At 27.7% G+C, this 11169-nt stretch overlaps 1 protein-coding gene across 1 annotated transcript in view; it reads right to left on the minus strand.

Moving 5' to 3' along the window:
* Positions 1-6: 6 nt before the first annotated feature.
* LOC117172497 (nucleolysin TIAR) overlaps positions 7-11169 on the minus strand; it is a 37951-nt gene continuing 26788 nt past the window's right edge. The window contains exon 4 of the mRNA XM_033360494.1: positions 7-1660. Coding sequence (XP_033216385.1) covers positions 1367-1660 — 294 coding nt within the window. The 3' untranslated portion in view covers positions 7-1366. The remainder of the gene's footprint in view (positions 1661-11169) is intronic.

Below are 11169 nucleotides of genomic sequence, written 5' to 3' on the forward strand. Positions count from 1 at the left end.
CCTGAGTTTTTTTTTTTTTTTCAAAATATACGGGAAATGCTGCAACTCAAAAGTGACAAAAGGATCTTTTCACTAGAAAAAAAATTATTTCACCAGCGACTCTCCGAACAAGATGTTCCAACCCACCCCCTCTAAAACCGCTTTCAAATTTAAAATACCTACAAACTTAAACTTCAAATCTATCGAATCATCCATTCAAAAGAAAAAAAGAGAAGAAAAAAAAATTAGAAACTGTCAAATTCCCGAAATCGTTCAAATCTGATTTGCTTCCGATCTCGGAGCGAACACAAAACAAAAACCCTGAAAAAAGGGCATAAAAGTTGAGAAATGTTTGAATTGAAACGGGAAAGAAAGAAAGAAAAAGAAAAAAAAAAGGAATCTCAAATCGAACCACCGACGATAAAGATCGACTAATCCAACAAAAAAAGGCGAAATATTGAGAAAAAGGAACGCAAGAGTCGTCTTCGCGCGACGAGGGCCCTGCATACGTTTAAATGGCGTGCATCCAAATCTAGCTACATCACAGGCGCTGTGTCTAGCTATCTTTCGTCTATCTTACACTACAGTTCAATATCATACTCGGTAAATCGATCATGAATGAACATTTTAAGACACGTCACTGTTCATCGATGATTCCAAGAAACGAAGTCGAAGTTGGTGTTACGAGTTTTTTTTTTTGTATTGTTTTGTTGTTTTTTGGGAGGGATATATGATGGGATGGGATGGGAAAAAAAGGAAAATGGATTTTGGATGAAGAAATGGGAAAACGAGGGCAAGGGGAAGAGGGATGAGAGAGAGAGAGAGAGATTAAAAAATATAACACCGCAATAGTCGCAACGTATGGCGTATCTTCAAAGCACCGGCACGACGAATGCAGGGCTCTTGAGGGCCCTCGATCATTGGTTCGGATATATACCGTCAACTCGGCGCGTCGAGGAGTTTTTCTTTTGTTTGTTTGTTGTTTTTGTTGTTGTTATTGTTGTTTTAAATTCTAGAACCTAGATTACGAAACCAATCTACGGTGTAAGGCTATATTCCACCCAGTCTTTGAGGTTTAAAAGGAGGCAAAACTAAAGAAAAGTGAGAGATGGGCCGAATTCCGAGTACGCTTTTCAACGACAGTAGTTTTGAAAATAGAAGAAAAAGAAGAAGATAAAGAAGAGGAAGAACGAAGAAGAGGAGGAGGAGGAGGAGGAGGAGGAGGAGGAGGAGGAAGAGGAGGAGGAGGAGGAGGAAGAGTCAAAGACGCTGCGCGAAAGAACCGGTATATAATAGTTGAAGAGGGTTCGAGTAAGGCCCGAGCGAAGAATAATGTTCCGCCGTATGTAACTGGTTTCAGTTGGCATGGTTCTGCTGGTGATCGATTTCATTGCGTGGGATACTGTGGCATGGTGTAAGTCACCATCGCGGGCTGCTGTCCAGGTTGGAGTGGAGCGGCTGGAGTCGGAGGAGCCGCGGCCGGCTGTCCGGGTTGCCATGTGCCAGCGGCCGGTGTTGGCATTCTCATACTGTTCATATACTGAGCCTGTTGACTGTAGTATTGGTTGTAGTACTGAGCATGCTGGAGAAACTGGCCCTGCATCTGGGGGTAGCCCTGAGGATACCAGTATCCCATCTGCTGACCGTAACCGTAGGCATACTGTCCAGCGCCTGTCGTCACCTGCAACAACATATTCCGTTTTAGTTTAATTGGATTCGTGGCTTGCTTTTATAGTGCTCTAAAGAGTTTAAATGTGCTCGGAGAAATTCGCATGAGCATGAGAGTATGCTCAAATATATGCTCGACCTTTATGTGCTTTCAGAATGGGGGGAGTTTACCATTCACCAGAGTGCGCGATCTGTTCGGGTCCGAGTTCTGCGAAATTTTCAATTTGATCAATCAAAAATAATTGTTTACTTTTATACAAATTATTAATAATAATTTTGTGTTCATTCAAAAAATACGCTCAAAGTGTCGGTTATTTAGCTTCAAAAGAAAAAATTTAATATTTTAGGTACGGTCACTATCTGTTTTATATATATAGTTTTATATATATATTTGGTAAAAAACTACATAATTTAAAATAATATTTTGGCAGTTTCTATAAAATTGCAAGGTTATCCTCAGCAGCTCACCATTCCTAAAAAAAATTTAAGCCAAAACGGTGACACACTTGTTCCTTTATTTTAAGTGCCGAATAATATACTTGCATGCCAAAATATTTTGACACAACCTCATGCAGATCTCATTGCATGATTTAAAATGGAATCAGTCTACTATTTTTTATAGCGAAAATTAAAAAAAAAAGCATACTTTCAAATTAAAAAACCATGTTTTGGAGAAAAATGATCTTACTTTTTTTTTTACTGAATGCAACTGTTTTCGATTTTATCACTTGAACTTTCTTCTCTCTGGTTGAAAATTGAACTATTTTGTTGAAAATTTGTCTTTTATTTGTCTCTTTTATTTTCGATAAAAAAATTTTTTTTTTTATCTGAAAAATTACGTTATTTGTTGAAAAATTCGTCCAATTTGGTTCAATTCAACGGCTTTTGATTTAAAATATTTATTGGTTTAAATATCTATTACATGTTACTTTGTTGAAGATTCATCTCTATAGTTTAAAATAAAATATTTAACTGTCAATTTTTTGTTAAAAAAGCGCCTCCTATGAAAAATCCAATGAAAATTCATACATTTTATTGAAAATTCGTCTCTTAGTTAAAAATTAATTTAGATGCTTAACAACTAATCTTCTTCTTTTTTTTAACCATTTTTCGACTTTCTTTTACCAGAAAATGTCCTTTTTTTAGTTATAATCCATGTAATTTGGTTTAAAATTTAACTATTTCATTTTTGGTTTAAAATTTATCTTTGTTAGTTGAAAATTCTACTAATTGGTATTAAATAGAGCAATTGTTATAAAAACAAGTACTTTAAGTTTTTTCAGTAGACAATAATGTTATGTTTGTAATAAATTAGGATTGAAAATATCGTGTTTTCTATCTTTATTAATGATAATTCAATTCTTTAAATTTCGCGGCAAAACGCATCGCTTAAAAATGGAAACGGCGCTTAATTTAAATGATAAAAGAAGTCTAATCAAAAACTTCATATCAAAAAGATAAATTTTGAACATAAGAAATAAGTTTTTAACTAAAATGATGAATGCAACCAAAAATATGAATTTTTAACCAAATGGCTAGTTAAATTTTCAAGCAAAGTTTAATTTTCTTCAAAAAAAAACTCAGTTTTAAAAAAGTAAATAAATTTTCATCTAAAAAATATATATTTTCAACCAAAATTATAATAGTTAAAATGTTAGAAAAATAAATATTTAAAAACAACAAAAAAAGAATTTTCAACAAAATAGAATGTTTTTTCATTAAAAAAATGATTTATTAACCAAAAATAGAAGAATTAAATTTTTAGTTGGAACATACAATTTTCAAACCAAAAAATGAAGTCTCAATAAAATAATTCAATTTTAAACCCACAAGCTGAATTTTTTATCAAGAAATATGCAGTTTCGAAAACATAAAATTTTCAACTAAAAAAGATAAATTTAAAAACTAAAACTAGAATAATTCAATTTGCAGTTATAAAAGTAAATTTTAAACAACAAAACACAAATTTAAGCAAAATTAATTAATTTGCAACTAAAATTATAGATTTTCAAGCCAAAATGGAATAGTTACATCTTCAGTTGAAAAAATAAATTTTCAGCTACAAAGAAACGAATTTTCAATAAAAATATATAAATTTTTGTCCAGATAATTTAATTTTTAACGCAAAAAACGAATTTAGTATTTAAAAAAGTGCATTTTTAACTATATTTTTTTTGTTTTTCAACCAAAAAATGAATTCTTAACAAAACATATAATAGTTAAATTTTCTACAAAACAGATTTTCAACTCACAAGATAAACTTTCTATCAAAAATAAAATACTTTAATTTTTAGTTAGTAAAATAAATTTTCAACCAAAAAAGAAACGAATGTTCATCAAACTAGTTACATTTTCAACCACAGAAAATAATTTTTAACAAAAAAAAAAATAATAAGTCTCAACTAATGAGAGTACTCTTCTACCAAAAAAGACCGATTTTCCACAAATAGTTGAATTTTCACCTCAAACAGATTAATTTTTAACTAAAAATAGAATAACTACATTTTCAGTAAACAAAACTTAGCTTTCAATCAAATCAAAGTAAATTTTAAACGAAACAGTATACTTTTTAAAAAAGAAGATTAAATTTCTATAAAAAAATTGTTCTACAAATAATTGAACAGTTAAATTTTCAGGTAAAAAAATTAATTCTGAATAAGAAGAAACTAACTTTCAACCAAAAAGATCAATTTTCAACAAATAAGATGGATTTTTTACCCAAATAAACGAATTTTGAACAAAGTACATGAATTTTCAATCAAATATTTGAATTTTGAAATCAATTTTCAATGAAAATTAGACAGAAAAAAGCTTAAATATTCTTCGAAAAATTTGAATTGTTAATATAACACAGAAATTTTAAACAAAATATTTCTAACTCAAATTTTGAACCAAACATGTACCAGTTAAATTTTCAATTAAAATAATTTTCAAGTAGAAAACAAAATATTGAACAAAAAAAAAGGTTTTTTAACTAAAATGATGAGTCACCTTCAAATAAATGAATTTTTAACCAAGCAGTTCCACTTTAAACTAATTATAGTTGAATTTTCAATTGGTTGGAAAATAGGTACAAAACTAGATAACCAACATTTTTCCGAAAATAAAAAAAAAAGAATAAATTAACAGTTCTTAAAAAATTGTATTAACAAAAAACGCTTGAAATTTTATTTGAAAATTAGTTTAAATTTTGACGTAGTAATAAATATTTTTTAATTTCATCATCGATATTTTTTAAATATATTATCCTTTCAGCAGAAAAGAGAATCATTGTTTTCGATCAAATTTTTTTCGTTTTATTTATTATCCCCATATCTCGGGATATTTCAAAATTGAGTAACATTTTTAGATGAAACCTTTTTTTACAGGTTTTCCAGGTCAAGAAATTAAAATTTTCCAGGTATCTTTTTTTTTGCATCAAATAATTAAATAAAAGTTTCTCTTATATGTAAAAAATGAGCCATTTCATTTTTCATGGGCCAAAAATTTATAAAGAAAGCCGAATCGTAAATAAACAAATTCTTAATTTTTTGCGAACATGAGTCGTCTTTGTGAAATCTTTAGGAATATTTTTAAATCTTTGTAATATCTTTGAAATCATTGAAATCTTTGTGAAGTATTACAGACCTTAGTGAGAGCTTGAAATTTCGGCGAAATATTTGAGAAATCTTTTGGCATTTTTCAAAGCTTTTGTAAAATCTTTAAAATTCTTGAAATCTTTGTGAACTCTTTCTTTAATCTTTGTTTGCGAAATCTTTTGTATTTATTTGAAATCACTGAAATAATTGAAATATTTGTGAAATCTTTATGAAATTTTTCGTAATCGTTTAAAATCAGTGGAATATTTGAAATCTTTGTTAAATCTTTTGAAATTTTATTTAAAATTTTGATATGGTTTAAAATATTTGAAATGTTTTGAAATCTTTGAAATCTGTTATACTGTACTCTTGATCAAATCTTTTATGTCCTTGAAAGCTTTGAAATCTACAAAAACTTTGTGAAATCTTTTTTGTTCGTTTGAAATTGTTAAAATCTTTTCAAATATTCTCCAATTTGTTAAAACCTCTTGAAATCATGAAAAATCTTAAATGTTTTGAAATCTTTGAAATCTGGTGTACTTTACACTTATTGGAATCTTTGAAATTCTTGAAATGTTTTTAAATCCTTAAGAATTCTTTAAATATATTTGAGAAATCTTTCGGAAATATTTTGTAATCGTTTGAATTCTTGTGAAACATTTTTAAATCGTTTAAAATCTTTGAAATGGTTTGAAATCTGGTGTACTGCACCCTTGTTGAAATCTTTAAAATTCTCGTATTGTTTTAAAATCTTTATGAATGTTTTATGAAATCGTTGAAACATTTGTGAAATCTTCTGACATCTACTAAAAAATTTTGAAGCTATTTAAAATATTTCAAATGTTTTGAAATCTTTAAAATGTTTTGAAAGTTTTAAAAACTTTGTGCAATGTTCGAAATCTTTAAAATCTTTGTGAAACCTTTTGAAATTCTTGTGAATTCGTTGGAATTATTTAAATTATTACAAAACTTCGTAAAATCTTTTGATATCTGCTACAAAATTTTGGAATTGTTTAAAATCTTTGAAATGGTTTGAAATATAAGAAATGTGGTTTAATATACCCTTTTTAAAATTGTTCAACTCTTATATAAGTTTTAAAATCTTTGTGAAATTTTGAACTTTTACATTTTTAATTTTTTAATTTCTTGAATCATAGTTTGGAAAATCTTTTGTATCTTTGTGATCAACCCCTCGAAAAATCCATTGTATTGCTATGGCTTATTCTAATTCTAAAACTGAATTAACTTTGAAATTTTAAACTAATAATTTTTATAATTTCTAAGTTGAACACCTCAACAATAAGTGCCTTGAAATATATTTATTTATTCTATAATCAAGAAAAGATAAATTATATCTTGACGAATAACAAAATTTTCAGCAGCAAGATTTTTTCGTGAAAAAATCAAGGAGATTTCGAGGTTTCCAAGGTTTAAAAAAAAATTCAAGGATTCAATTCGTTTATAAAATCTTTAATATTATCATATTATAGCAGGGCAAAATCAAATAAAAAATTTTAAATAAGAATTGCGAATTGTTTCCAGGGATCAGAGCGAAAAATGAGTTTAAAAAAGAGGAAATAGTGTGAATTTCTTCACGAAACGGGGAAACAAGCTTTTTATAAGAAATTCCATGTTTTTATTCAAATTTATAGAAGCTATATTTAGTGGCATTTAGTGACTGGTATTTTTGTATTATTTTGTATCCGATAGAAACAAAAATTATTTGGCTCTGGTAAGTTATAAAAAGTATGCATTCTTAAGAACCAGAAAAAAATTTTTTTTTAAATAAAATTTTCCTTTAAGAAGGCTTTAGGCAGCTTCCTAGTCATTAAAATTTAATTTAAAAACGAGAAGGGTTTTTACGATTTTTTATGGATTTAAAAATATTCTCTGCATACTAAAGATAAATATTTCTCGAAAACAAACTGGAATTTACATGTTATGCAGTAAGAAATATTTGGTTGACAAAAATGTTTTTCAAAAAAAGAACAATTATTTTTCTATTTATTGTCTTTTTCTATTTATTTTCTTATGTCGAAGCAAACATAAGTAAATTTTTATTAACTTACACATGAAATATTTACGACCTAAAAGATCTGACATGAAAGTTAATTTAGAATTCGTATTTCAATTCCAATTATCTATTATTCATATTCTTTGCATAACGTGGACCAAATTTCTCGCTACACACATTAATTAACGTTCATTTAAACTTATAACGCATTGAAACTGATATAAAATAGTAACATAATTTTTGTGTGTTTTTTTTTCTTCAGAAAAACATTCTTGACAGAAACGTGCTTTTTAAATGTACAATATGGAAATTTTATCTGAAACGCTTTGTTTTTCATAAAGACTTTTTTTTTAGTATTCAATCATTGTTTTAAACTCCACAAAACAATCGTAAAAAAACCCTTTTACGCACAAATTTAAATGCGTCTTTAAAATGTACCTACACTTTCTAGTTCAGATTTTTGGCACCAGATGGCGAAATGGTCAACCTCCATTCCCAATATAAAATAATGTTTTTTATATTTTCTTATAATCAAAACAAACATAAAATTGAATAATTTACACCTTTCTTAGTAAGGAAAATGTTGTATCCTAATGAATGGTTGGACGATAATGCTGAAATTGACGCTAAGTTTTTTTTTCTCACTATTCTTACGAATGCTCGATAAAATAATCATAATAGCTGCTGTTTTATGCATTTCAACTATCACTAATTATGGATATTATACAATATTGGAAATCGTATAATGAATAAATGACTCACTCTGACGGCATAAATAAAAAATTTACCAAGTGAATGCTGCTTTCAAGCCAGGAGTGACCAACATTGCACAATTCAACTATGTTACGAATAAACAAATAATGCTTTCATATAGCATAAATTATTTTATCTTGCTTCTACATATATAAGGTAAACGTCACAGTATTTGTGGCCTTAGACCCAGTACGTAATCGTGATGCGAATTTTCTTGCTTTTTATTTAGTTTGAATGAATGTGAGTTCTATTTGTTGTTATAAAATGCTAAAAATAAGCGAGTTTCATCATTAAATGTTACCGTCACGATTACTGGGTCACTCGCCTTATAATAGCGATTTTATTAGGTTTCAGTTATAGAGAAGACAGTCAAAGCCTTGGTTAAAGAAATTAAAAAATATATATTTATTCTGCTTTTCAGATTCAAATTTTTTTATCTTAAACTAAGTACCTTAAACTAATTGAAATTGTTTGAATTAAAAATAATACCAGTTTTTCCCGACGAAAAATTCATTGTCAAAATTCGCTGATTTTTCCTTGGCCAAATTTCCACTTTCCCTGCCCATTAACATTCAAATACCAGCATTTTAATCTTGTTATATATATTTTTTTTTTAAATATTTTTCTATCATAATGGACGGCTTGTTAACGAAATACCTGAATTTTCAACACAAAACTTAAAACTAATAATAGATATTAAAAAATATATATATTCGAACACTAAGAAAATCTCAGTTTTCACGTAAATTTGATGCTCTCAACTTCTAAATAATTTTTTTTTAATCTGAAAAAAATTAGGAGCGTATTTTCGCTTTTAGAGAAACAAACTGTCGCGATACGGTCGCTGAAAAATAGAAACAAGTTTTTTTTTAACCACCCGAATTCACAACTTCTATTCGCAAAGAATGCTACTGAAAAATAAATGATAACCTTTATTGTTTGGTTGAAAATTCAACAATTTTCTTAAAAAGATGACCTTTTTGGTTGCAAATGCAACAGTTTTGTTACAAATTCGTCTTTTTCGGGTTAAAATTCAACTATTTATTTGGAACATTAACCTTTTTTTTTAATTCATATTTTGTTGCTGAAATCTTTTTTGGATGAAAATACTTTTTTCGAACATTTGTCTTTTTAATTATAAAATTCACCTGCTTTACTAGAATTTTTATTTTTCTAGGAGAAAAATGCAACTGTTTGGTTGAAAATTTACAAATATTGTTAATTAAAAAGTCATACTTTTTGTCAAAAATTCGAACATTTACCAGGAAATTAACTTATTGTTTGCAGTTCTTATTTTGGTGTTTCAAAGGGAAATGGAATCTTCTTTGGATGAAAATCTAACTATTTTCGTGTTTTTTTTTTTTTAATTCAGCTGTTTCACATTTCATATCAAATTTCATATTTCTGGAATAAAAATGAAAATTTTCGGTTGAAAATTCAACTCTTTTTTTACAGTTTGTCTTTTTGATAAAAATATAACTGTTTGGTAGAGAACTCAACTACTTTGTTAAAAATTCATCATTTTTGGTTGAAAAAATTCGTGTTTTGGATTGAAAAATCAATTTTTTTCGTAGAAACTTATTTTTTGTTAAAAAAAAAATCATATTTTATCTTAAACAGTCAACTGGAATCTTTTTGGATGAAAATTTATCCATTTATTGTTTGAAAATTTCTTGTGTTTTTTTTTTAAACTAAAAATTCCCCTATTATGACAGAAATTTAATCTTTTTGGGATAAAAATGCAATTATTTGGTAGAAAATTCAACAATTTTGTTAAAAAGTCATTCTTTTTGGTTAAAAGTTCGTATTTTTGGATTGAAAATTCAATTTTTTCGTAGAAATTTATTTCTTGTTAAAAAATCGCTTTGTTAAATCATTTTTTGTTAAAGACTTATATTTTTAGTTGAAAATTCATCTTTTTGGTTGCAATTTGAACTATTTTGTTGAAAATTCATCTGTTTTAATTGAAAATTCAACTACTTGGACCAAAGTTAAACTACATTGTTAAAACTTTTTTTTTATTGCAGGCTTCGGTCTTCAGTTGAAAATTCAACAGTTTAGTGATGCTTCACTTTCGTAGAAAATTAATTTTTTGCTGAAGTCATATTTTTTGTTTGAAAATTAAATTTTTTTAGAGAAAAATCGTCTTTTGTCTAAAAGCTTGAGCAATTTAGATCAACTTTTGTTTCTTTATTCAGTGAAAAATCTTTGTTGAAAGTTCGTATTTTTGGTTAAAACATTTTTTTTCTATAAATTTCATTTTATTTTATTGATCTTATTGATTTTATTCATCTTATTTTATTTTAAGTATGTATCTGAAATACTGTTTGATTCCGTTTATAAAAGATTCTATGTTAAAAGTATTACAAGAATAAAATGCTGGTACATATTTGAATAATAATGAACAAGGATTTTGAAAATGAGGTTAAGAACTAGAAAAACATTTCTGGAAAATAAAAATTACCTACAGGAATAATAGGGGGGGGGGGGGGGGGGGGGGGAGGGGTAAATAATGTTTAAATTATATACACAACAAAAGTATACTCCTCAATTTCAGTAAACAAAATGTCGATGTAAAAAAAAAATTGGAAAAAAATGTAGACAGGCAGAATCGAGACCGAACTTTCCGTTTAAAAAACCCGAAAACCCATTTTTCTCGAAAATTACTGAAAATCGCATTTTAATACTTTAGCATATCACAACTTTGGTAATGACCTATTTACTGAGAGGAGTATGAATCCAAAAAGATTGCAGAAGAGTGTGCGCTACCCACTGTCAGTATATTATTATACTTTCTAACAAATTTTACATTCTAAAAACCTTTCAATGCGTTTATGAAAAATGGGAGTTTCATATTTAAACAAATCCGCCTTCACTAAGAGAAAACGCAAAAAAAGACAAACTTTCGTTTTCAAATATATAATTTGCACTATAAATATGATTCTTGATCTCTAAAATAAATATTCCTCGCTTTGTCCGGTCTCAAAAAATGTCCGGCCATTGTCCGATCCAGTCATCATTCTGTTCTCAAGTCAAATAGCAAATTGCAAATAATTATTACCTTCAAGGTGGTTCTAGCGTGAAACGAAATCCATGCTAAAAAGCTGAAATTTTTATTATAACTTCTTTAACTATTTTTGAATACATCTGCGAAGTTTCAGATTGATTGACCGTCTA

This window comes from Belonocnema kinseyi, chromosome 5 (genome assembly GCF_010883055.1).
Source record: "Belonocnema kinseyi isolate 2016_QV_RU_SX_M_011 chromosome 5, B_treatae_v1, whole genome shotgun sequence".
Lineage (NCBI taxonomy): Eukaryota > Metazoa > Arthropoda > Insecta > Hymenoptera > Cynipidae > Belonocnema > Belonocnema kinseyi.